General features: G+C 43.0%; 1 protein-coding gene across 1 annotated transcript in view; it reads left to right on the top strand.

Moving 5' to 3' along the window:
• Nucleotides 1-2,077: 2,077 nt before the first annotated feature.
• The window catches only part of LOC104466403 (choline transporter-like protein 5), a 35,676-nt gene continuing 10,588 nt past the window's right edge, over nucleotides 2,078-27,165 (top strand). The window contains exons 1-12 of the mRNA XM_010079799.1: nucleotides 2,078-2,114; nucleotides 3,624-3,672; nucleotides 7,884-7,957; nucleotides 13,510-13,594; nucleotides 16,635-16,719; nucleotides 18,740-18,868; nucleotides 19,643-19,703; nucleotides 21,295-21,418; nucleotides 21,732-21,815; nucleotides 24,376-24,488; nucleotides 24,918-25,049; nucleotides 25,949-26,048. Of these exons, the coding sequence (XP_010078101.1) occupies nucleotides 2,078-2,114; nucleotides 3,624-3,672; nucleotides 7,884-7,957; nucleotides 13,510-13,594; nucleotides 16,635-16,719; nucleotides 18,740-18,868; nucleotides 19,643-19,703; nucleotides 21,295-21,418; nucleotides 21,732-21,815; nucleotides 24,376-24,488; nucleotides 24,918-25,049; nucleotides 25,949-26,048 (1,073 nt within the window). The remainder of the gene's footprint in view (nucleotides 2,115-3,623; nucleotides 3,673-7,883; nucleotides 7,958-13,509; nucleotides 13,595-16,634; nucleotides 16,720-18,739; nucleotides 18,869-19,642; nucleotides 19,704-21,294; nucleotides 21,419-21,731; nucleotides 21,816-24,375; nucleotides 24,489-24,917; nucleotides 25,050-25,948; nucleotides 26,049-27,165) is intronic.

The following is a 27,165-nucleotide window of genomic DNA, read 5'->3' on the forward strand; positions in this document are numbered from 1 at the left end:
AGACTTAATGGAAGAACTGTTTTTATACTAATGTCAACCTTTTGACATAATAGACTGCTTCTGCATGTTGTGTCCTGCAGTACTAATGTATTGTTTTATATTGCTGGGACCATTCGGCTGTTTCTGTATAGGCAACGTTACATGTGACTTACAATGTAGCTTCAGATTGCCTAAAAAAAATCTTTGAGTAACATGGAATTGACTGCTACTTAATAGTAGTAAATCTGAAACATCTATTTGGATTCTTTCGAAGCTTAAACTGGAAAGCTTGCAAAGATCAGGCTTTCATATATGTTCAAGAGGTTTCTGCTTCTGAAAGGGATATATGAATTGTGCAAGAACTTGTGTTATTTTGTTTTTCCCTATTCCTACCCAAAATAGAAGGCAGAAGCATAAAAATCTTCAGATGATTTTTATAGAAACATCAACTGGGATGAATCTCATTCAGTCCTAATATATCCTGAACATTTATTAGGAGCCTGACTGGTTGGCTTGTGCACTTGTATCTTTGGGCATCGAGCTAGGAGGTTGTTGGCGCTTGCTCTTAAGGAGGCGTTGCTGTTGCTGGGGCAAGGTATGGGAGCACTTTGAGTCCCTTGAACATGCCTGTGCACTCCAGCAGAGGGAAGCAGCACATGCACGGACTGTTCCAACACCTTTCTGATAAAAATGCTGTTCTCTTGAAAAGCTGCACCTGCTCTAGCCACAGGCTTATGTGAGTGTTGAGCAAACACCGAGGAAAAACCTGCAGGAACTGGTGCTTATTGCAGCAGAAATATCATTTCATTAGAGCTGGGTAATGCAGTGCTGGCCAAGGGCCACGTGAGTTGGTGTGCGGCTGTTTGGCGCTGGGTGTTCAGCCCTTCTGGTGCTGCACACGAGCGAGATTTACCCGAGCAGACTGTGACGGGCACGAGCTTGCGTGGGAGCACAGTCGAGTCACCGTCACTTGGCTGCTCCGCTTTGCTTTTTTTGTATTTGCCTAAGGATCGCAGGAAGTCTTGGGAGCTAGTTAAGTGTAACAGTGCAGTCGATGCTGAACTATAATATGAGATCATTCTTCTTTATCACTCTGTGCTACAGCCCAGTGACACGGTTGACTTAGGAACATTATTTTTGTTGTTCCTGCATGCATCTGCCCCATCAGTGTAGGAACGCATGTACAAGTGCATGTGTTTCTCATTGCAGCATTCTGCAGTTGGTGTTTTTATCACTGGTCAGGAGCACCACATGGGGATTCTGTTCCTTTGTGGATAAAAGGAGAGGTTGCTCGCTTCTTTTTTTTTTTTTTTTAATGGATTCAGGCTTTCAGATTCACGCACTAACTACAATGCCTTGTACGTCTTTTCAATATATAGGCATTACAGGATCCAGACTAACAATGCTAAGACTTTCTAGTGCCAACTCTTCTGTTTTGCACTTTTGTGCTATGCAGAAATATGAAATATACTTTTATTTGGAAAATAGTTTGGTAAATTATGACTTCTTCTACAGATGAATGTTCGACTTGACAAGAATGAAAATTTGATACGCAGCAAACAGTTTACATTTCAGATGTAAACGTGTCAGAGTAAATCGTGTTTTTCCTACTTGCAAGACTTGTACTTTGGACTCAGTCACGTGTACAGAGGGAGGAAGATTTGGCCAGCTGTGACAGCAGAGGCTATTTTCTCACAGGCTGCGAAAGCACAGTGATTACTGACAAGCGATACCTTATTTTCAGTTAGCAAATCATCAGTAATTTTTTCGGTTGTATTGACTTCCATAAGATTATTGTACAAATGGTACTGAGGTGTGGACGTTTCCCTTTCTGCTTGCACAGGGTAGGCTCATACAAGCTGATAAGAGTCGTTCCTGCTAACAGGCTGCGTGGAATAGGTGGGCAAGGCAGGGAGCGATATCCTCCTGTCGCACAACGGCCTGCCTACGGTGCGAGCTTCCATCCTGATTGGAGGAGTCCCTGGCACTCAGCTTTATTTTAAAATCTATTTGAATAGTATTTTTGTGTATCTGTGCTTGCTGGGGAAAGTGTGCTAGCAACACACACAGCCTGCTGAGGTGATCCAGGCACAGTAACATGGATGGGGATGAAGAAAACTACTATGGAAAACATGGCAATTTACCTGCTTTCTTATGAAAATGCATAGACTCCTGATCTAAATCTCATTTCTTTCAACTGGGTTATTTCAATTGACTTTAATGGGCTTGGATCCAGCCCCAAATGGTTTTCTATAATTTGTTTAATTATTAGCAATATCCTAATTTTTTTCCAGCGTGACATTTGCAAGTCTATTTAAATTGCAGATCAATGCTAAACTTCATATATATACAGTTAATTTTTATTTTAGATAAGGAATTTAGATTTGTTTGTTTAAAAATCATTACAGTAATGAAGTGCAACAATTAAATTCATGTGCTGTTTGGAGTCAGAATTGGTAAATAGAATATCTTGTGAAATATTTATGGTAATGACGTTATAAGTCAATGTACAAACATTTCTTATTGTAAAGTAGCCTGAGAAACAGATCTCTCATCTGCAAAGAGTGAATGTTTTCTCAGTTATTAATCCCAGTAGAAAAATGACAGCGGGTATCCCACACCACTGCTTTCTTCCTTATGCTTACCAAACTCCCAGAGCTTGAAATTTGCATTCTAAGTACGTTTGGGCTTTTATAGATAAGGAAGTACTTTGCTTTTACCAGAAGCTGCGTAAATAACAAATAATTTCCACCTCACCATCAAAGAATCTTTTCGATTTTTAAAGACTGGCAGTAATTAAGTAGGACTTTGGTATCTGGTTTGGAGAAGTGAGAATGCAGCAAACAGCATTCTTCTTCCCTCTGCTGATCCGTGGAACTACGGTCACAGTTGCTGCGTCGTGTGTTTTGGTAAGGAATATTCCAGTGGTGCTAGGCTGCTTTTGTGGGTAAGTTTCAGTGTATTTTTACCTTTCAGTACAGTTACCTTTTCCGGTGTGAGCTGCTGTATTCTGTTCTGGATTTCTATCCTGAGCGAAGTGCCAGTGGAGGAGCGTTTGGGCGGCGCTGGGGCACGGTGTGGTGACGGGCACGCTGGCTGCGGGCAGGGACGAGCAGGTCCTGGAACAAGTTTGCAGCACTGCGATGGTTTTAGTGATGTTAGTGACTGTCACTATCTCACAGCATCCCTCTGCTTGCCTGATGGAGAGGAAGGCTTACACTTGAATCGGAGCTCGTTTTCTGGCATGCTTTGTCTGTTTTTATTTTCCTGCTTTCAATTGGTGGATATTGGTTTTCATTGTCGCAGTATTGTGGGGTTCACCTGCTGCACCTGAATGCGGTCCATAAATACGTGTGTCTTTTGAGGTGCGTTTTCTTTGTTCCATTTCAGAAGCACACAGGTATGACAGAAATAACAAAACTGGAGCTATTCACAGTGATGGACACTGTTAGTAATGATCTTCTTATGGAAAGGAGGACACTTGTGGAAACACGTTATATCTTCCCCACCTAGTTGCATTATAAAACCATCCTGCTTAATGGAGACATGCTGGAAGCTCAGATTGCCCCTGTCAAGAAGCTTTCTCAGTACAGATTTTATTTTAAATAAGGACATATTTTTATACTGTTTTATTTTGAATGCAGGTGAACCAAGGAAATTTGACCCAAAGTTCAGAGGACCTATTCATAACAGGTAAATATCTTAACTCATTCTGTTTGATTATTTTGGTTTGGTATCTTTGGGGATGAAAAAAAAATTGTTAACGAAACTTGTGAATTTGATCCTGCGATTCTTTTAAATCCAGGAGACAATCCTTACCACCCTTGATGATTACTGGGGAGTATTTAACTGTGTGCTCTTTAAGTTCTTCCGATTTGAATGCCAGTTCCGTATGCCTCACATTTTCTAGTGCCTTCTGTCTTACCTCGTGCAGGTGTAAGTGGGACCCTTTGTGGTGTCCTGGGGTGCCACAGCTGTGGGATGCAGTCTGTCATGTTTCCGTACAGTGCGGGACTGCAGCCCTGGCATGCTCTGGTCTTCGCTTTGCAGCTGGTTTTCCTGCTCCCCTAGTCACCTCATCAGGGGATTTATTTAGTGCTCTCGAGCACGGCCTGCGTTTAAAATGCAGTGGCTGTTGTGATTGACTCTGAGCCAGCCAACTCATGAAAATCCAGAATGATGCTATGGAGATGTCTTTTGTTGGGATGACTACACGCTGCAGTCCTTTTGGTGTTTTCCATGGTCACTCTGCACCGTTCAGGACTGCCTGCCTCTGTGCTCTGCAGAAACATCCTTGTGCAGTGGAAACACGCGTTGGGGGAATGGGTTGTGTTTAACCCAAAGGTCGTTCTGAAACACCTCTGTCAGAAAGCCTCCTGCCAGAACGCCGTGGCTTGGCTTCGTTTGACAGCGCTGCAGACGATGGCGTGTCTGTTGCCTCTTAGAAGGTTCAGTAGTTTACAAGTAGAGTGAAATTGCTCGAAAAGCATCTGAGAAACCGTGGGCAATTTGTCAGTGTTGTTCCAGATGTAAGCGTAACATAGAAAATAAGTTCTCAGCGAGCATTTACTGTCCTTGTACTACCCATGTGCTGCCACGTGTGACACAGAGAGAGGCCAGGAAGCTGCTGTGTTTCCGAGAGATGGTGGGAAGCAATCAGGCTCCATAAATTGAGCTGAATGACAGCACTAAGCACTGAAATGTGCTGTGGGAGCCTGAACTGTGCACTTAACCAAATGAAGGTCTTTAATTATGTCACCTGAAAATGACGGATCTGATGGTTTTATCAGCAGTTTATGTCTATGGAAACTCCTGTGTTCAAATGCATAGACTCCCTGTGTTCTGGTTCAAATGATGGAACTTGGTTATCAAAAAAGCACCAAAACTCATCAAGATTTCCAATGCTTTTGTCATCTGTGCCATGAGAAATGTAAAGTGCTTTTTCTCATTAATCTTTGAATGTTTATGCATAATTATTCTATAAAAGCACAGTAGCGCTATTTGTAGGAAAGATGACAGATCTGGTATGATAAGCAGTGTTCTCAGTTCCTGTTCTCGTCATCGTGTTTCCATTAATCCATCTTCCTTAGGGTGCAGTGTAACAGTTCAATCTCCTGAGTGATTTTGCTCTACCTCGTTAGCCTGAAACAAACTGAAAGAGCAGATTTACCATAACAGATCACCACCTTAGTTTGAAAAAATTCAAATCAAATCTGTTCTCAGTCAAAGCATGGCTGGATAATTTCTGATTAGGTTTCAGTAACAAGCATGGGCTTCCAATGTCTCCTGTTCAGGAAGAGGCAATTCCCATCGTTCCAGTTCCTGCAACTTTGGAAACTCCCAGAATCTTCACAGTATAACCTTGAATCTTGATAGAGTTATTTTAACTTATTCATTTAAGATGTTTTACCTTTTTTTTCGTCTCCTGTGGAGCCGTGTATTTGTGGGGCAATATTATAGTCTCACTGGAAGTAAGCTACTTGAGCTAACCGTGGTGTGAAATGGAGCTAACAGGGTTTCACCCATAGGATCTAGTAAAATAAGCAGTTATATTGTATGAACAACAATTAGTCTGTGTGAACTGTTTCAGAATTTTCTGAAGCCACCCAAAAGAGGATTTATTTGCTTCTTACATATTTTTAAATATTTATATTACAGCAATACTTGGCAACAGTGAGTTTTACTGGGTGCTGTACAGAAGTTTGTACATTACAGAGAACAGAAAATCCTGCGTTCTGGTGAGGTGTTGATGGTCCTTGTTCGTGGTGGCTCTGCAACACATTGAAAGGAAGGCTTAGCTCAAATGGGTGTAACCTTTAATTGCATTTAGGTATCATAAAATGAGACCTGTGAGAATTGGAGGTTTTTGAGACTACAGGAGTTGTAATTAAAGTATTTATGGTGCCATATTTCTCCCGAGACCTCTTGAATTAAATATTGTACCTCTTAAAAACGGCTCTGATGGGGAGAGAGCCGAGCTTGAACAGTGTCAGAACTGCTTCTGAGCAGAGGCTGGGAGAATGACCAACATGTTTTAGCATCGCTGCTTTTACTTTACGCAGTTGTCCTTTCTTGGATTACTGTCATGTTGACCTTGAATCCGGTACCACCTTGGCCTCACTACACATTTATTTCAGTGAGATGTTAAAACTGTGTCTCTCTAAAGAAGTGTTTTTCATTCCTTTTCCACACCTGGAAACACTTTTCAAGTTCTCCAACTGTTTAAATTGTCTACCACCTTTATCTCCTTTATGCTGAAGAGTAACAGTCCTCTGTAAGAGGTTTGAAGCTGAAAGAGGGGATGAGATCTTGAGAAGAAATGTCCTATGTGGGGGGTGAGGCAGTGGCCCAGGTTGCCCAGAGCAGCTGTGGATGCCCCATCCCTGGAGGGGTTCAAGGCCAGGCTGGATGAGGCTTTGGGCAACCTGGGCTAGTGGGAAGTGTCCCTGCCCATGGCAGGGGGTGGCACTGGGTGGGCTCTGAGGTCCCTTCCCACCCAAACCCTTTTGGGATTGTATGAAACATAGATTGGAAAACAGAAGGAATGGTAGATGTGAAAAAGGATGTGTCAGCTGGAGTTTGGATTCTAAGATTTCTTTTGCTGGCGAGATTCACCTGGTATCCGTGGCTCCTTGCACGGACTGGCAGCAGAGATGAACACCATTGCTCATTTGGTGAAGGCGGTCCTTTACCTTGAAGCACGCGTTAACTTTCCCAGGGTGATTATTGCTTGCTCCTGTGCCATGGAAAAGTGGAACAGGGTGTGGGTCAGGTGAGAACAGCAGTAGTGTGTTACTCCAGGCATGGGGACAGCCCTGATCAGCACTGGCAGCACCGTGGACGTGGGGTGGACCTGCCCAAACGGGCGGGTACAGCTCGTGCGCCTGCAGGTTATCGAAGCGCTGCCAGATAAGCAGGATGGGGTAAATAGCAGCGACTGAAATCCTTCAGATAAGGAGGCTCTGGGCAGCACACCCCTTAGTGAGTCGTTCACTCCTTTGTTAATTACATGTGCTGGCTGTGCAGATGTCTCCTAACCGTGAGACTGGCAAAGGCCTGAGGGATGGTCCCTGTTCTGCTTCCACACATCTCCAGAAACAAGGGCTTGTGAAGGAGAGAACAGCTCCCCACGAGCGTGCACCGACCCCCTGCTCACTGGGGAGCATTGTGCTGCATGTTCGTTACCCGCCTGGGACTGCTCTGGTCAAGGTCGGACATGGGAGGAAAATCGGTCAAGTGGTGCACATCGCTCCCCTGCCTGCATGGCTTCGTAGGCAGAGCAGTAAGACAGTGACTTAATGGAATACTCACAGGTTACTCACTGGCTCAGCTTTCAGACTGGAGAGTGCAGGGTTTGGGTTGCTTGTCTGTTGAAGAACGTAGGGCTCTCCACTGCACGCTGGGGGTTTTTGTCCTCTGTAGCGCTTATTTTGGTTGCATTAAATGAGGTCCAGCAGCTCAGTCAGAATTTTGTGCATAGACCATGGGCAGTTGCATATAGGCTTTTTTTAATTTCACGCTGTTATTTTTCCATTCATAAGCTGTTTATAGTACAGGTAAGTTGTGCTGACTCTTCCTTTCATCCCATTGCTTGCAATATTTGATGCCAGCTTTAGGGACATGCTGAGGCAGGTGTCCGGTAGCAGCTTACGCCATGGGTGCTCTCATGGGTTCAGTGATGTTGTAAGGTATTATCTGTTTTCAGAATATTTAGACCTGTTCCTCAGTGTGCTCGTATTGCTGTCTGCAGTGCAGAAGGCACACACATCTATTTGCTAGTCCTGCTGCGGAAGGAGGACCTTACAGCTCAAACATTCAGATGTTAGAATGCCCTGTGACACTCAGTGCTTTCAAAGGGTCGTGTTCAACACCTTTTTTAAAAAAGTGTTTATTTCTGTCCCCAGGCACTGTACAGACGTTATTTGCTGTGTGATCTTCATAGCTGTCATTCTGGGTTACATTGCTTTGGGAGTTGTGGGTAAGTAAGTGCAGGTATGGTGGTGCTTTCTCATGTACAGGGCAAGCAACTTTGCCAATTTTAGAATTTTATGACCCTTTTGCTTACATCTGTGTAAAGCTTCCCAGCCAATAAGCAATGCCTTGTCTAGAAGCGAATAATGAACTAACACTTAGTGTCTGTCGTAGTTAGGGAGAAGTTCAAAACCGTGTGATAAAAAACTCAAAATCAGTGTGTTCAAGTAAAAATTACAGGATTTTATAATTTTGCTGTCATAAAGCAACTGTGGTGGAAAAAATTCACTTTGTCATTAATCTGACAGCAAAAGCTAAACACTTTGGTTTTAAGAGACTTCTTGTTCTGAAAAATATTACTGGAAGAACCTATGTGAGCAGTGCAGGAAGCAGGGGCAGTTTCTAGCTGTACAGTATTCCTGTGCTGCCAGATCTTGGCTCTCTTTCCAGCACCACATAAATCTCCTTAATTTTTTGGCTAGAACTTTATGTCAGCTTTGTGTGTGCAGTTTCCAAAGAACCCCATGTGCAAGAAGTTGCAGCAGTAGATAGAGGACCGGCCAGGTCCTCGCTTCTTCAGGTCTGTAACCTCAGGCAGTGTCGTTACTGGGATGTGAGGCGGGGAATTGGTCGTATTCCCTGCTCTGCACATGCGGTGGTTTCCTGCTGGACACAAGGCGTCTGAACAGCCTTCTCTTGCACACCCTGTGAAATACTGGTTAGAACTTAGAGAGGATTTCAATTTTCAATCCAGAAACATTTAGTTCAGCTGCAAATCCAGATCTACATGGTCCCTGCTTTTCATCTCTCCTTGTGCTGTGCTTCACCTATTCTTTTTACTCTGATTTATATCTAAGTAAAACATGAGATCAGATTTGGTACAGTTCCAGACCTGTACAAAATACATGAGAGTCAAAGAAGTTCACATTGAGAGAAAATAATTATAAATCAATCCTTAGTCATGTATTATGCCTTATGACTTATTATTGGGGGGGAAAAAGTATATTTCCACAATGTCTTGAATATGTGTAAATACAGCAGTGGATCCCTGTTTAATTTGGCTTGAGAAGTAAGCAATAACCTCAGGTTCATCACACAACTGCTATGACTGAAAATCTGAGTCAAATTTTGCCCTGAGTATTGTACATGTCACTCACATAGGCTTCAGCTACCCATGTGTCTGTCTAACAGTGGGGTAGAGTTGTTTTGTGTTTCAGGGGGGCTGAGATGTAGTCTTGAGTAAAAGGTAATCTGTTCTCCTGGAAAGATGAAACTAAATTATTTTTGATACTAGCCTTCCTTAGCTCTGCTTCAGTGATGGCTGCTGAGTGACTGGACTGAATACTTATTCTATGATTTACTTTCTTGTCATTCTTTTAACTTTACAGATTAACTAATAGTGCCAATTTAACATTCTGTGTAGTTTTCCTCCCTATGACACTGACTTAACTCTCCAGGTTTATTTCAGAGACACTGGGCTTCTCTGGGCAATACTTTACAAACGTTTAGCCGCTTAATTTAAGGTTACTTTAATTCAGAAAAGTGCACATAAAAGACAGCAAATAAGTTATCTTGGAAAAGAGCCTCACATTCCAAAGGACAGGTTAATTCAAAGTGGTAACTCTTCTTGTGTTGCCCCAAGGGATGCTTGTACAACAGCAGTGTTATCCCCAGGGATTTACAAATCCTGTGCCATGTGTCCCTGTGTCAATACGTTAGTACATTGCTTGTGTTAAAAGCCGTAAGAACAGTTCGGCAGGTCTGTTTCTCCATACGTTCAAAGTTAAAAATATACCTTTATGGGAAGCAAAATAATTTTTTGAAGGACTGCCCTTTCAAACATACATAGTAGAGGGGATGAGGCAGTATAAACAGATTTGCAGTTCGTTTTTAAGTATCGCCGGATGCCATTGTTCTGATCACGTTTTCTCCTTGTCAGTCAGCTCCCCAGCCTTTGGCCCCACTGCCACAGCCCGTAGGGCACAGAAAACAGCCAGTGCGTCTGACAGGTATTTAGTGACAGCCGTTAGCTGTGTTTGGTACTGTCCACGTGTATTGACTCCACGTCGGTAAAACAGCTGACATAACTGCAGTGCTCCCGAAAATGCTGCCCTGCTGTCACAGGATGTCACACGCGCTCCGAGGGCTGGGTCAACTGGGAAATGTCGTTCTGCTCTTCTTTAGTTTTCTTTTTGAGCCCAGGTGTTTGTGCTGGCACTCAGACTGCAGCCCTATGAGCATCAGAGCATGCTGGAAATGGTAAAATTAAAATTGAAATTTTATGTGAGTAGATTCTTCGTCATTTAGCGCTTGATAGCGAGTCACCAACAGTGCTGCGCGACGTGCAAACCATGGTGCTGCTCTGTCAGGCCAGTTCTTGCTCAGGGAGAACTGTTGAATTAGGTGCTTATTCTCTACCGACTCGGCCAGAAAAACTGTGTATTTATCATGTGGATTCTTCCACTGCTGTTGCTCTAAGTTTGCAAAGAAGGTGACAGAGGATTATGTTTATTAATCCTGACAGTTAGCCCTGGCACAGGCAGTGAAAGAAGCTGCGTGTTTTCTCTTGTGTCGGTCGTTTACCTTCTCTCTCTGCAGCAGAGTTAGTTAAATGCTGAATGTATATGTTGTACATCCAACCATTTATTATTATTTATTTACTTAAATTTATTAAATATAATATAATATTTATTAAATTTATTATTCAACGGTTGGACTTGATGATCCTTGAGGTCTTTTCCAACCTTAATGATTCTGTGATTCTATGATTCTATGATTTATTATAGATTATTTATTGTTTCACTTTGGAATTTAGCTGAGAGGTGTCTTCCTCCATCCACCCCGCAGCTGATCCCAGATTTCACAGAGTGTGCTAAATCTACTTTTAAAAAGCAGATTCTTTTAGTACTGTTTTGTTAAAAGCATGACTGAAGTCTCTGGCACACAGGAGAACTACTGCCAAGCAGGAGTAGCTTTAGGTGATTCGATAGTGGCAAAGCGGGCACAGTCTGAATGGGGATTCTGTGCAGAAGTGAGCAGTGTGTTCCCCTGTTTGTACTCTGCTAATTCCTCCTGACTGAGAAGCACATTGCAAAAGGTGAGTGATTAAACTGGAGGCCAAGGACTGATACAAACCCAGGGAAACCGCAGGAGCCTTTTGAAATATTTCAGCAGACTTTGTATTGGAACGAAAAAGAATGTGAGGAGAATGCACTGCTCTGCCCATTTGCTGAGCCGAGTTTTATTGTCCCGGGCTGTGTTAGCCCACCCGAGCAGGCGGAAGGACGCCAGGCTGGGTCTCATGGTTCTTACAGAAAGATCCTTAATAAGACCGAGACAGGAAAAAAACCCAACCAATGCTGTTTGCAGTGTTTATCTCCTTTCTCCCAAGTTTCTCTGAGGAGGGAAAAATAATTCCAGGTTTAACAGGCTGCTTAGGAAAGGGATGTTGTTGGCAGTAGGGACTACTTCCAAATTATCTATATGAAGCAGATATAAGCCTTGCTACTAAATTCTCGTCAGTACTCTGGCATTGTGGGGCTAATCTCTACTGCTTCCTGTTTTGCTGGTGTTAATGAAAAAATGCAGTCAAATGCAAAAAATGAGTCCCTTTAATAATGTGCCAAACTAATTTACAAAAACTGATTTTGGGGCTGGGAAAACACAGATGCATTAGAGTCACCTAACATCATCCAAGTAAGGCCAGAAGGGTCTTCAGTCATCATTCCGGGTCAGTGTGGGAGCTTGGTCCATTTGGGGCCAGGCTCTGATGTGTGTGCAAAGCAAGGTCATGTTAAAGTAGAAGAAAAACTCCCTCTTGCCAGAGCCATGGTGGAAGAAACCATGCATGGCATAACCTGCAGACTCATTGCGGTCACCAGAGAGCTGCCTGCTTTCCAATGTTGTTGCATAAGTGAGTTATCCACTGACCACAGGAATTCCTGAGGGAGAGCTGATGCCTCCTTCCTATTAAGTGATGCTACTGAAATAAGTCAGTGGGCAAAAACCAAAGAGAAGATAAGTGGGGTTTGACACTGGGGATAAACCAGTGCTTTCTCTGAGCACCGGAGCACCGTGGTTAACCTGTGATGAAGTTAATCTGAATGTTCAGAAAGTGTTCAGCACTGAGCAGCAGGTTAATTTACAAACTCCAAAACACAGGAAAACTAAAATATGTTAAAAAAGAACTAGCAAATTCATTCTGGTAACCTAAAACCATCCCAGGTGGAAGGCAGCATTACGGGTTCTCTGTAGCTGTGTGCAGGTCGTTGGAGATGTGCTGTGCATCTGTCCTGAACGTTTCCGTAGATTTGCAGTCTGCTGCTCTGAGATCTTACAGGTTCTGTCTCTGCTGCACACATCATTGTGGTTAAATGCTGTGATTCTTACCAAAGTGACCTTGAAGAAAATTACAGCTTCACAAATGACTAAATATAATGTCACAAAGTCGAGGGAAAATGGGGTGATTACAGAGAAGCAAGTTCAAGGTGGTTTGCGTAGATCAAAGCCTGAAGTGTATGCTAAGCGGGCTCCTGACATTCTGTATCTAGTGCCAGAGGGGGAAGGTTGGGAGAAGAATCTTTATAATACCTGTAATCTTTTCCGTATAATACAAACATGAGGAAATGTTTGGGAGAAGATCAGTGGTCTTTTCTAACAGTTCTCTAGCAACCTGATTTTAGGGTGTCAGCTCAGGGTAGTGGTATGGACCTACATTCTGGCATTATATCCTACTTTCAGATGATACTTAAATGAAATTTCAATTATTTAGGTCAAATCAGCAGTTAACAGTCAGAACAGTTCAAAGGCTAGTCATTGGCTAGTCATGAAGGAGGCTTAGTCGGGTCTGCACACTGCAGCTTAGAAATAATGATGCCAGCGGTGATAGCTGGTGAGTACTTGATCTGCAGGGGGAGTAATGGTGCGGGTGAGAATGGCTTGGGGAAGAAATCCTGCTTTGAAGTGGAGAGAAGAAGTTTGAAAGTTCAACATAAACCTCTCTTCCCATTCAGTACAATGGTTTGTACTAGCATATAAATACGTAAGTTGCCAGGTACAGACCTAATAACTGAAAAACAGGACAACTAGCAAGTGAGAGGTCAGGAAATGTTTTCATTTACAAGGTGAGACTTTGTCTCTTTCCATGCTTAGTGCAGAAGTTGTCCCTTAGATTCAGTCACACCCTGTGTTTTTCCGTCACACACTCAGGCAGTCCCATTAATGTCAATGCCGTTGTGGTTGTCTTTGAACGCTCAAATTTGTCTACACAGTTAGCTCCTCTTCTGTCCCCTTTTAATTTATTAAGTCCATTACATCATATTTTGGATAGAACCCAGATGTATGTGCCCTGAAGGTAAAAGGTGAACTGGTTTGCTTACTTACTGATTCATCCCCATCTTAGTCCGGTTTAGTTTGGTTTATGTTTTAGTTTTTCATTAGGAAAGCTACAAATCAGTACTCTTCAGTGGTGATCAACAGAGATTAAAATGGTACATTTTCATGACAGTTTCAGCTGTGTACACTTGACTGAGATGCTAAAAGATGTGTGTCTGTTTGCAGCTTGGGTGCACGGTGACCCCAGGAAGGTAATTTATCCAACTGACAGCTATGGGCAGTTCTGTGGTCAGAAAGGTACCGTCAATGAGTGAGTACTAAATCCGTTCACATACCTTTATTACTTGTGCTCTGTGATTAAGATGTGAGGTTTCAAATCTCTCTGTCTGCTAGGGGTTCTTGTGGAAGTTGAAGAGACAGTGACACTCTTGCTGTATTTATGCCAAATAAAATTCAGAAATAGATTAGTTGCTCAGTGCAAATCTAGACCCAAATTATTACTGTGATGCAGTTGTTTTCATCATTCAGAGAATATTTTTGGTAAAGTATCAATATAACTTAGAGATTGCCTCACTAATTGCACAGAAAATGACTGTTTGGCACAGCTTCTAGCTGCCCAGGTTCAGATAGTTAATAACCTATTGAGTACTTCTGTCTGCCTTGGGATAAGAGCATTCCTAAAGCGTTGTAGTCTGTTTCTCAGTTTTTCTCAACATGCACCAAATAACAGAAGAGGCCATAAGGAAAAGTTCTTTTTTTTTTTTCTGGTGCTTATCCAGTGCTAGTAGAGAGGAGACTGAGTGGTCCAGGAGCCAGGCAGCTGTAACTGTACCTTCCCTGGGGATATCATCCAGATGGCTCTATTTGCTTGTCTGTTTTCCAATCTTTTAAAATTTTGAATTGTGAGTGTTAAATTAATTAGCTGGTACCAACAGACTACTTCTACATGAAAATAGCTGCTCAGGAAAGCAAGATGTCATCAGTGTTTTCTCTGAAGTCTAAGTGGTTTACAAAGCAGAATTTAGAAAATAGTTTGCTTTTTCCCTCACCTTCTCCCTTTACAAGCGAAGTGTTAGGCACCCTTTATGCCCTTGTCACTGTCGAGAAGCTGGATGCTATGCAGGAAGCAAAACAAAGCTGATGTTTGGTAACAGCTCTTTGCTGCTTCTTCCTTTCCCGTTTAGTTTTCTGGGAAAAAAACCTGAGGAAGCCACTGTTCAAAGGTGTTTGAGAAAGGGGGGAGTGGAACAGAGGTAGAGCTAGGACTTCATAACGTCCCAAGTCATTTTTTACAGAGGGAACAGACCAGATAGTGTAAGAAGACCTGTTCCACCCTCCAGCAAAGATTCTTCACAGCAGTTGTTGGAGAGTCCAACTTCCTGAAGAGGGAAAACGAGGAGAAAAAGTTGTAGAGTTGTGTGTGTTCCCCTCACTGCCCCCCTGCTCTGCTCCTGCTGTCCTCGCCCCCAGTTTTCCCTTGTCCCCTCTCTGGTCTGTAGGAAGCCGTGGGCGCAGGGGTTTGGGGAGCTCGGACACGCAGCATCCGTGCACTGTGTGGCGTGTCGCCAGGTGCTTCTCTCCATCAGATCATCTGCTCCCATTCCCTCTTTCTCTTTGTTACTCAGGTCTCCCCTTTAGTCGTTTCTTACAGTGTGATTTCCAGTTTGTACTCTCAGGAGTCCCTCCGTATGTATGATCGCTGGGGAATAACACAGCTACCGAGACTGCATTTGGGCACTTACTTGCTACGTTGAGGAGTTTCTTATACAAGCCAAACCCCACACAGTGCAACCTACTGGAAAAGCAAGAGTGTCTGTGGCTGTTGGGTCCCTCATCCCCGGAGGTGGAGGTGTGGGCTGTGCTTGTCAGGCCTGCCTTGGTGCCACTGTCAGATTTTTCAGGTGCCCGGAAAGGAAGCCGTGTGAAAGGCTGACCCAGGACTGTGGTTTGCCAGAGTCCTCCAGGGCTCAGTCTGAGAGTTCTTCCTTGGCAGGCGGTCACAGTCTCCGTGTTCCGAGTCTTGTGCTTGGAACAAGCTTTCCCCACAGTCGCACTGAGGAAGGAGAAGCTAAAAACCAAGCCGACACTCACAGCTCGTGCACAAACCCGTCTGAACTCCCGTGAATCCCGTGCAGTCGAACCCATGGTACCTGCTGTTGTCCCGCGAGTCCCCTCTGGGCTCCCTGTAATCCACGTGTTAATCTCCGTGTCGTCGCTAGACTCGTTTTGCCCTCTCCATAATCACGGAATGTGACACAATGTCATTACAGAGAGCACAGACCCAGTTCTCTTGTGTTTTCTTGTGTTACGGGTATGTTCACACTTTCTTTTCTGCTGTCAGTATCAGCATGTGGGCTAAGACATAAGGAAAAAGAATATTTCGTTAGCAGCTTTGAGCAGCTCACAGATTATAAATCCTGGCAAGAAACTATTGGAGAATGATGCCATTTCAGTCCAAAGCTTTGTTCTATTGATTTGAGGTGATTTGCGTTCTCTTGCACTTAGGCCATGGGGGGCACATGTGCCGTTAATTCCCACCGGGACGCTGAGCAGTGCGGGCGTGGGTGCTCTGAAGTCTTGTGTAGCAGGGGCGGCACTACTGCCCTGCCGTCTTCACTGGTGCTGTCTGATCCTGTTCTGACAGAGCAAGGATTAACGGCATAGTTTGCTGCCTTCAAAACCCAGGTGTTTAAATCCAGCGGTCCTGGGGTAACCAGTTTTCAGCAGATCCAAACTGAGGTGACCGCTGCCTCAAGGTCCCAAGTTCACGAAGCTGTAGAGCGTGTGGGTTATGGGGTGCAGACCCCTCGCTGTCCCTTCTGTGTATCAGAGAGGTTCATCAGCGTCATTAGCAGATGCTATTACCGTTTTGCTTCCTGGCCAGCTGCTTTTGGTTTTCGACCATGAAAAGCTTTTCGTTGGTTTTGGTGCCACCTTCTGATCAACAAAAGCCAGGCAGCTTTTGCAGCGGGTGTGTGCAGTGGGTACGCACCGTTCAGCGCGAGCAAAGGGACACGGGGTGTGTGCAGGGGGTTTTACAGACCTCGCTTCTGAGAGGCAGGACTACAGGTACCTAGAGCGGTGCCTAGGGGTGTTTCAGCTTAAAACCCTGCTGTGGAAAAAACTTCTCAAAATCAGCATTCTTTAGAACAGAATACTTCTGATTTCAGAGGGGTCTCAGCACAGAACATTCAGGGTCTGCTTGGGATTTGTTTGTTTGCCTTGTGTTTGCAATATGACCATTCACAATGACAGAATTTAAGTATGGGTGTATGCTGCAAACTTGTGAATGGTAGGATGTATAAGCACCTGTATTTATAACATTAATTGTCTTTTATCCACTTCCATAGGAACAAGACCATTTTGTTTTACTTTAACATCCTGAAGTGTGCCAGCCCCGTAGTGTTAATAAACCTACAGTGCCCTACAACACAGGTGAGTGAAATACAGAGATAAAACATCTTCTCTGCCTCGTAGTTGTGGTGCTTAACAACTAGACATACATTGGTTTGGACTTAAAAATTGCTGTTCATATCCTTCAAAATGTTATATGATTGTTTTATAGATGACCTGTAGCACAGTCTCTGTAGCCTGTGATGGTCAGAAAAATAAATAGAAATGCACAAGATCGTGTATTTCAGATAAGAGTTGACAAAAAAGTCTGTTCAGTTGAATACAGCAATTTGTTTCTCAGAAATTCGTCACAGAAGCTATGCAGTAGTGATCCGTGCATGCAGAAAATAATTTTGATTGACATCTAGGGTTTTCCAAATGAGATGTAATCCCTGCCTGTCCCCATGCAGACACCAGCACTGTTCCCCTGCAGCCTTTAGGGCTGTTACTGGAGCAGTTCAGCCCGTTCAGAAATACTGGGGTCACTGTGTGGGATCTGACTGGTGCTGTGGCCACACTGGCAGTGGTCAGGAATCGAGGAAGGTGAAGAAGTACTTGCTGAAGGAGAGTCTGGGGGAGCCGCGTGGTTATTTTGCTTATTTTCAAACATACATCATCTCCAAAGCTGAGAGGGTGTTTGAATGATGTTTGCTGCTGCAGATGGTTAATTCCCTGGTCCTTTGCGAAAATGATGAGAAAGGTTTGTGTGATAATTCCTCTTTTGAACTGCAGACAGGGCCTTTCATTCCTGTCCCATTTACATCAAATAGCAGGAGAAAAAAAAAAACAAAACCAACAAGAACTGGCATGGGAAGAGCTTCAGTTCTCAGGTAAGACTGTGGATTTGCAAACTGTTGTTACAGTTCACTGGATCCACAGGCAGCACCATTCCACTGCCCGATTCACGGATGGGAAACTGAGGTTATAGTGAAGCGTATACTTGCCAGTCACCTGTTGTCCCAGCAAGGACAGAACTCTTCTTTCTTTGTTCCCTGGCCTGTGGGCAGTCCCTAGGACTGTAGTACTCATCTCGGAAGGCCCTCCTGCAGCGTCTGCCTGTTGTCAGGCTGAGGACAAGGTCTTTTCCCAGGGCTCCTGGAGGTGAAACAGTTTTGTGCGTGATGTCTGTCTGGTACATGGATAGCACAGCTTTGGAAACGGAGAACAGCCGTCTAGAAAAGGCTGAAACTTGCTAAAAAGATGGACTTCAGACTAGCTTTGGGTATGTAGGAGCAGTGAGGAGTCAGAACTGTGCACGTGCACCGTTCCAGCGCCCAGCAGAGCCTTCAGATCTGTGTGCTGGGGCGGCTGCTTCTCTGTCACATAAATCTAAATTGTAACTTCTGAGTGGAATCAAACCCCAGTCCTCACTTCATTTTTCACATAAGTCTGGTGTGTAAGGGCTGTGCCTTGATTGGTGTGAATTTAATTCCTGGCGTTTGAATCCCCCTTGCTTTGTGACTGGGAGAGATTCATCATTCGTCAGCAGTAAAAAGTCACCTTTGGGTGATTTACACCTAACTGGACTTGAACTGTCTGTGGAGATGTATTTGACCGAAGGGGTGGTGTAGAAAGGTAGAAGAATTTTATCTGCATGAGACTTTTTTAAAATAAAGTTTTCCTTATAAATGTAATAGAAAGAAATTATGTATATTGTGAAACTAGCTACTGCACCACCTTGCTCATATACGCTGACGTTCTGCTGCTGACAGAGGAGGACCCAACAGATCCTGGTGTTCAAAACACAAAAATATTTTTTTCAACAGACTGAAATCTCTGCATGTCTCCCAGAATGTGCAGAGCCTAAGAAGACAGAGCGAGTGGCTTGATGTGCCAGATACAAGGAGAGACTTTGAAAGTGTATTCTGTCAAATGATTTGTAGGGAATCAAACGGAAAGCATGTGTCCCTTTCTAAACACTGCAGTAAGCATTGCTGAAAGCAATTCCATAAAACAGTGAACTTTTATGAGTGCCCTTTTTCTTGCTTTTTAATTGTACTGATTTTCTTTACCCTTCTCTACCCGCAGTATATCTTCACTCATTTTTTTTCTTTTCTTGCAGCTTTGTGTCTCAAAGTGCCCAGACAGGTTTGCAACTTACATTGATGTTCAGGCTTCCTACAGATATAGACCAGATCAGTGGAATTACTTCAGGGAGTTCTGCAAACCTGGTTTTAACAATCCTCGCAAGGTGTGTATGGATCAGTAGGTGATGGAATACATTTTTTCTTCAAGCGATGTGTAATATGCATGATTTTTCTGAGCTACATCAAAGCTTTGAATTATTCTGATTTCACCATACGAGGAGCTGTCCTGTGTATGTGGTTTGACAGTGATTTAATCGGGGTGAAGGTCTTGCATGCACGCCAAATCCTCCACTCTAAACGATTACTGTTTGCTTAGAGGAATATCTGCAGCTACCCGGGTAGTTGCGGTACTGCGGCAAGCAGTATCCTTTAGTCCTTGGGTACTCACAGCAGCAGAGCAGAGTATCTCAGACCAGTTCTTGAGGCTCCTGAGTCGTCCACAACTGCTTAGCAGTTTAGCTGGGAAAATTAATCTGTCCTTCGTGTCACTGATTTTGCTCTCAAACGTGCTGCATTATTTCTCTCATCTTTTAAACACCTTGCTGTTCAGCTATGTCGTGTTAATTCTTACTCTAAGAGAAAGGTGAAGGGGAGGCAAGGAACGGTTGCTCAGTCACTTCTGGCTTCGATGCTGATCCAAATTAAACAGGTCTTTTCTTTTTTGTCACTAGAAAAGGAGAGAAGAATAGTCTTTTCCCAGATCACAATGACAGTTTGGATTCTGACTTACACCATGAATGTATCTTGCAGCTCCACCGGTCGAGGCGGGGAGGAGGCTACAAAGCCCAGTTTGGGGCGTTTTCTCAGACTGGGTGAGAAACAAAAACCACGTAGTAGTTCTGCTATGTATTCAGCATTCCTGTTTTTCCCCTTTTTAGTCTGTTGCTCAAGTCCTACGTGATGAAGATTGTCCTTCGATGATCATTCCAAGCAGGCCTTGTGAGTGGTTCTCCTTCTTACACACGTCTTAGCAGGTTGTAAGTGTTCACATTAAAGCACAGCTCCAGCCTGAAAAGTGTTCTGTAGCAAGGTCACTAGAAGCTGTTATCTGACAGTGGCGTCCATTCAATTTTGAACAGTTTGAAAGCGTAAAGATTTTTTTCTTTTCTAACTGCCATCCGTGAACATTCAGCATGTGATGGGGTCAGGCTGAGCTCGCGCTTGTTCTTGAGTCATTCCTGATAACAAAAGCTTTGTAGCTCAGATGGTGCCTTCTGAAACGTGTGAGCGAGCAACCCCTCTGGCATCAAGAAAATGCCGCGGGAGCAGGGAGGATCGTACGGCCAGCTGTTGGAGTCTAGATGGTAGCTGAGCCCAGTCACAGCGCAGCTCAGAGCTTTCCAGTTCCAGTGCTGACTGTGCAGGGTGTACAGAGGAATTAAGGGACCAAAAAATGATGTCACTATGGTCAGCGTGTAATTTGGGGTGGATAATCACAGGTGTCGGAGCTCATCTCAGCTGCAGAAATGTAATACCAAGAGTATCTGTCACTGACCGAGAAGCTCATGCAGATAAGAAATCGCTGTTTATTTTTCCATGCTTCAAAGCAGACACAATGTAAACTAGGGACAGGTTATCAAAAAGAGAAAATATGGATTAAATTAAAAAAAATAATAATTTGTATGAAAACTGATGTACTGACCCAAAAGACAAAAAATAATATGCAAATAATCTTATTTTAGACTAAAACAAGGGGCAAAGATTACAGAGGGAGGAAAAGAGACATTTTAATTATTTCCTTATAATAACTGGTGGGGTAGATATCCTAGGCTGAATATTGAACCCTGGCATCAGTATTTATTGTAATGTCATAAGGAAAGCACAGAGTATATAAAGTACAGCAGTGTAGGACTGACCGACCTATTCTTCCCTTTGGAATGAAAGCTAGGACATTTTTCAGCAAAGAGCAGGGTAATGTAAATGAGTATGTGAACATCTCTCCTTTTCTCTCTCTTTTATAATCTCTTCCCTCTGTCTGACCAGTAGTGTCTGTCTTTTTCCCTTTGCTTCCTCTCCAAGAATATCTGGTGATAGTGGCTGGTACTGCCGCTCAGCTGGCGTGTGAGGAACTGACACGTGCTGGTTTGGGTGCTAATACCATTGGTGACCAGTCGTGTTGAGTCTGTCCCTGGGGGCTGGTTTGATTTTTACCATGAAATAACATATTTGAGAAGCTGCAGTTTTTGTAAGCTGACCAGATACTGACAGAGAGTAAGTTCCACGTTTATTACAAATCCTTAAGCTGCTACAGATCCTCCTGTTGTTATTCGGTAGCGCCGAGGATCCCCACTTGAAAGCTACGATCCCACCATGCCTGAGCTTGGACAAAAAGCCCCACAGCATAAAAATCATAATCTTGAATAAAGTGTCTCTTCCAAGATTAGTCAAAGTCAGCATATCGTTAGATAATCAGTTGAAAAACATTTGACTGTGAATCTGAAATTATTTAAATATGTCACAAAAGACGTGTGATAAAAGCAGAGCTTGACATGAAAGGTAACTTGCATCCTTTGTTTGGTATTTTGAACAGTTCTGAAGAGATGCTTCCCGGACTTCTCCACGAAGAACGGTGTGCTAACCGTGGCAAATCAGACTACGTTCAAAGACGGAAGAGGGAAAACACGGAATGTGACTGATCTCAGGGAAGCTGCCAAGTAGGTTTTAGCCTTCTTACATGCTTGTTAGTTGGATTCTGAGATTCTGAAATAATTTAGGAATCTGAAAAAGAATCAGAATCTGTTGTAGCAAATGGCTGGGGGTACCCAGGCAAGACTTGCTAGTAAGGTTTTTACTTTGGCGTAACGGTGATTGATGTTGGCTTGGTTACAGAACTGGGGCTGGAGGATGGTAATATACTCTTGTCACTAACAAAGATACTTAAAATTCTTTCACTGAGCCTATTTGTTATTTAAATAAATTCTGCTTTTCTACCCAAAGCGACCTTTTCTTTGGTTTGTCTTTTCTCAGTGGCATCAATAATGTCCTGGACGCAAGATCAGTTGGAATGAAAATTTTTGAAGACTATGCCATTTCTTGGTATTGGATTTTAATGTAAGATTGTCATGGGTATTTTTCATTTTCCCAGACTCACTGTGGAGCATCCAGATAATTAAAAAATAGATCATACATGTGTTTATTACCAATCCTACTTTTAAACTGAAGAAGCAACTGTAATTTCCTTTCATCACATGGTAATAATGTTGTTATGGTTCTGTACATGAGGTAAGGATAGCACAGCATACATACGTAGAGTGTCAGTCGATGGAGAGTAGCTTCTTAATATCCCACCAGGCAGAAAAAACAGGAGATGCTGTCTTCTGTTGCAGGACTCACCTGCATGGTAATTCCAAAACTGAAAAATCTTAATTAAGAGGCTTTCAAAACAATTGCAGTTGCTAAGTGTCATTAGTATATATATAAACCACATAATTTCTGAATTCATACTAGCAATATATAGCTAAATCCTTTATAATCCATAAGTCCAATATAAATACATAAATCCAGTGCAGCAGGAAAAGCAACATCAAGAAAAGTATTGAATGGTATTAACTGTATCTTGCAATTAATACTCGCTAATCACCAATTAGTAAAAAAGCAGCACTGGAACAGAAGGAGTAGCTGTTTTGCTGAAGCAAATATGTAAGTATATGTGCATTCTTAGCCCATTACTGTTGGTTTTGATAGGCCAGGGTGTTGATAATCGAAACAGGAGCAGAAGTCTTTACCAGGCGAGACCCTATATAACATGCACGTGTTGAGCATACATACATTATTCAAGCTGGAATGCAAATCCACAACAACAAATGCAGAAACTTTAGATAATAAACTTAATGTGGAGAATTACTCAGTTCAGAAACATAAGTTGTCAGCTTTTAAAGGTGTCCAGCCTCTGGTGAGAGGACAGCTTTCTCCCAGTCTGATGCTGTGCTCACAATAGTCAGTGGCAGGAAACTCAGCCAGCTCAGCTCTCTGGATCTGCTGTTGAGGAGTTACCTCAGCTAATGAGGGATCACTGAACAAATAGGCTGGAGAGAGAACTGACCATTTTTTGAACAGAAATTCTAAACACTGAAGCCAGTTTCCACATTTCAAATATGATACTTTTATACTTTATTTTGCTTTTTTTTTGTTGCTACTTTTGAAGTAGTTAGATAGAATTTTTTTCACGCTTTTCACGATAGCAAACATCAAACTGTTTCTGGACAAACATACTTACGTGCCAGAGTCTGAGTGATGACAACGAAGGCCTGATGGTGAAAGGAGGCTGGATTAAAAATTAAATATGGAATTGCTGTAGTCTTTTCAGCATACCCCAAAAGAGCTTCTTCTGTCAAGCCTCAGTTTAAGGGAGCCTGTCTGTTGAGGATGGCTGTTACCATGTGCACAGTTTTGGTGTTACTTGTGTATATGTAAAGATAACTTTAGATAAAGGTAACTTACTCTTTCCAAGAATAGAGTCATAAGCTCCAAAACTACAACTGTTTTTTTAGGAATACATTCTGAATTTCAAACGAGCCATTTGGAAAGGGAAAATCATCACACTAGGAAGCCTTTAAAGGACTAGAACTTCAGACCAGCTTACAAAGGTTTAACCGAATAAGCTGATGTTGTTCTCTTGTCTCTCTGCCCATCTGGCTTAGTTTGCCCAGAACATCTGGTTTTGGTTGTCTATGATCAGGCTGACCCATTTTTTATATTTGGTGGCTGGCTCATAAAGCTGAGAACATTCAGAAGAGAAGTTACGAACACAGGCAAGAAGAGGTTTGACATTTTTTTGAGTCTATACTAATACAAAATTCAGATGTAACACCTACCCTGAGAAATGAAACGTTCTGTGAAGCACCTGAGCTGGATGTTTGTTGGGTGGGATTGTTATTCACATTGCTTTATTCACATTGCTTTAAAGGCCTTGCTGAGTAAAAGGCCTTTTGCAGTCTTTTTTTCCTTTCTGACTCACTTTCTGGGAGTGACGTGAAAACAAATATTTCCTTACCACAGACTTGTTGAAGAAAAGACACTCTGTAGATGTCTTTCCTAGGGAACCCATTGTAGCTCTGAACGGTTTCTTTCTAAGCATTGCAATGCGCAGATCATTTCCTCTTCTGATGGCTGGAAGGAGTCACTGCCTTTCCTCATAAATTAAATTATTTTTCCTAGGAAAGCTCCTAGAATTAGACTTCACTAACATTGTTTCTTTGCAAGTAGGGATTTTTAGCGGAGGACGTAAACCAGCAACCTCCCCAGACACAGGTCCTCCTCCAGGTCGGCTGTCTGTACTGCCGACGAGCCCGTTGCCTGAACAAGGCATGAGTTGTTCAGCTGGTGCAAATGACCAAAGAGCCATTGCACTGGTGCCGTTCGGCCAGTCAGAGAACCTGGTGTGTACAAACCTTTCTGGCTTTGCCCTCTGAGGTCATCATCTATAACCATCTGTGTCCAACAGCAGATAGCAGTCGTGAAGAATTATTCATGAGGAAGATTTTGAAATGCATTTTTACAAATCATTCTCTGAATGTGGGATGAAGTGACCCTCATTTGGAGTAGCAGGCATGCAGGAAAGTGAAGGTTCTCACACTTGTTTGCCCTGTATTTCTGTTTCTTGTCTTTGCAGTGGGCTGTTCATCGCCATGGTTGTGAGTCTGCTCTTCCTTGTGTTACTGAGGTTCACGGCTGGGGTGCTCTTCTGGATTTTCATCTTTGGTGTGATTGGAATTATAGGTTATGGTAGGTGTGATCTTCTAGCCTCTGAGGCTGTTTTTCCTTATTGCTTAAGTTTGGGTAAGGGAAATCGGTAATTACATCAATTAAATGGTACATTTGGGAGAATTAATGCCTAGTTTTAGACACAGTTAAGTGAGGAGGGCTTAAATGGCAGCAAAATTTACTAAGAATCCAGCTGTGCTGATACTTAGCCCCAGATGTGGTAACCTGAATTATCTATCCACATCATGCTTAGTCTGTATTCGCTTGTACTGATATTTCTTTTCTATACGTATTTGATGTTGTAATTGACTAGTCTCACAGGGATGCATTTTGGTTTTTGCTTACCTGACAAGCTGAGGACAAAACACTTGGCTGGTAAAATGTATTTTTTAAAAACTGGTCTTTGCATTCTTCAGAAACACTAACTTTATACTGATTGTTTTTCAAAAGGCATCTGGCATTGTTACTGGGAGTACAATCATCTGAAAGGAATACCTGGATCTGATCTCACTGTTTACGATATTGGATTCCAGACAGACTTCAGAGTGTACCTGCAGCTGAGGCAAACATGGTTAGCGTTCAGTAAGTGCCCTTAAACTTGGTATCTATTAGTGGGTGTTGAGGAGAATCAGTCGCTGTCTTGCCACAGTTTCTGCTTTGTTAAATCTTTTCTACGTGTGCCACTCAGAGACGTACGCAGAATTTTCTTTCTTTGTAATGTGCAAAAATCTGCTTTTTTGCAAGGAGGCTAGTGTGTTTGTAAGGGGAGATAATGCAATCACACCAGTGAAGAGAGGGACAAATGCTTGTGCTGTTGGCATTCCACTTCCTCCTGGGTGTTCAGTCTTTGTCATGGGGGAGCAGAAGGCAATAACTAAGTTAGTCCTGATGAAGTTGCATTAGGAGGGGCATTTTTCTCTCCCAATCTATTTATTCTCCCTCTTTGAGGGACCCAGGAATGAGATTAATAACTCTGCACATCTTTGTAGAACTGTTTACATTCAGGTCACTGAATTTTCTTGAACACTGATCTAAGACTGTAGAAGGAACCATCGCAAATTTCATCACCTTTATTTCAAAAGTGCTTCATTGCCTCCTGCTTGTTTCAGAAAAGTCAAATTTGTTAAGGGTGAACTGTTATCTAAGGCCAAATACTGCAGTCACATTTAAGTAAATTTTTATCTTAATCTGAGAATGATGTGTTCCATTTTTCTTCTAAAATTATAAATGCTAATGTCAGGGTCCTACACACTGTGACTAGCTCTCTGCATGTAGAATTTTCCTACACTGGAACTTACAAAACTATGAAATGGGATTGAATATTGGCAGCTGCAGTGGGAGAAAGAGAGAATTTCTTTAGCAGGGAACTTTATGGAGTTCATGAACAGTAGTGTAAAATACAAGAAAAAAAAAAAACAATTTACAGAGTCAGTGTATTGGTTGTTTCCTGATAAATCTTAACTTTTTTTGTTTGTTTACAGTGATAATACTTTGCCTTGTTGAGGTCGTAATCATACTGATGCTGATCTTCTTAAGGAATCGGATCCGGATTGCTATTGCCCTGTTGAAGGAAGGTAGTAGGTATGTTTGTCTGATTTTAATATATTTTGCATTTTATTGAATGACCTCTAGGGCACGCTCTTCTTGAGCTTCATCTTGCACTACCAAGGGCAGAAAGTTGAGGGTGAAGTACAACGCTGTGTTTGTGGAGCCGAACGTGTCGTACGAGCAGTGCCAGTTCTCCGTTGATGAGGTTGTGCTTGTGAGAGCTTTCTCTTTGCAGTGCGACCGTTCTCATCTCTCAGCTCCCTGCTTTACGAGGGCATGTCCTGCTGGTGGTACCACGTGTCCTCGGTGCCGGACAGCGCACCAGCAGAGATGCTGCGCGTGCCACGCTGCCGGTGGAAGTGTGGGGCTGGGGCTGCCAGCCGCGCTCCATCGTTGGGCTGTCTTCAGGGTGGCATACTGGTGGTGCAGAGTTGGTGCTGTTTTGGCTGTGGCTCTTCAGGAAGGACTGGATCCTTCTGGCTCCAATCGGACTTTTTTGTGTACGTGCATAAATCTGCAGAGAGAAAAGGAGACTTCCATGACCAGACACTGCACTATGGTGTGGTCCAAGAGACTTCTTTTCAGCTCGGATAAAGAAGAAAGCAGAGCAGGGTACGAGGGTTGAAGGCCAGGAGACCTCTTCATTTTGTGTTTCCTGAAAGCTGCGTAGACCCTGTTCATAGTGGTTCCTGTTTTACACAGTGCCGATGCTTAGTTCTTTTTTTTTTTAAAGTTAGAATTTAACAAAGGAGAAATGGATTTAAAACACGAGGCCCTTGGATTCCAGTCTCACAGGCGTTGGGAGCGGAGCTCTGTTAGGGCACACAGAGTTAGCTCTGAGTTCATCTGGGTGCGCTTGCTTGTAGTTTTCTGCCATCTCTGTTGACATTGTGGTTCTCAGGAATCAGGATTTGGGATTTTTGTAATGAGGTTAAGAAATAGTGTAGTTCTGCTTTCAGATAGGTTTCTGTCTCCTGTCTTATGCTACGGTGCAATTAGAGCATAGCGATTAATTTTGGGAGCACTAAATTTACTCGTTAATTCCTCTTCATTAAAATCCAGGAGCACTTTTAACACTCCGCAACACTTCTGTTGACAACCTTGACAAGCAGAAGGATTTCAGAGAGTTCATAGACTTCCTTCTGAGAAG

The sequence above is a fragment of the Pterocles gutturalis genome, unplaced genomic scaffold, assembly GCF_000699245.1.
Source record: "Pterocles gutturalis isolate BGI_N339 unplaced genomic scaffold, ASM69924v1 scaffold25534, whole genome shotgun sequence".
Lineage (NCBI taxonomy): Eukaryota > Metazoa > Chordata > Aves > Pterocliformes > Pteroclidae > Pterocles > Pterocles gutturalis.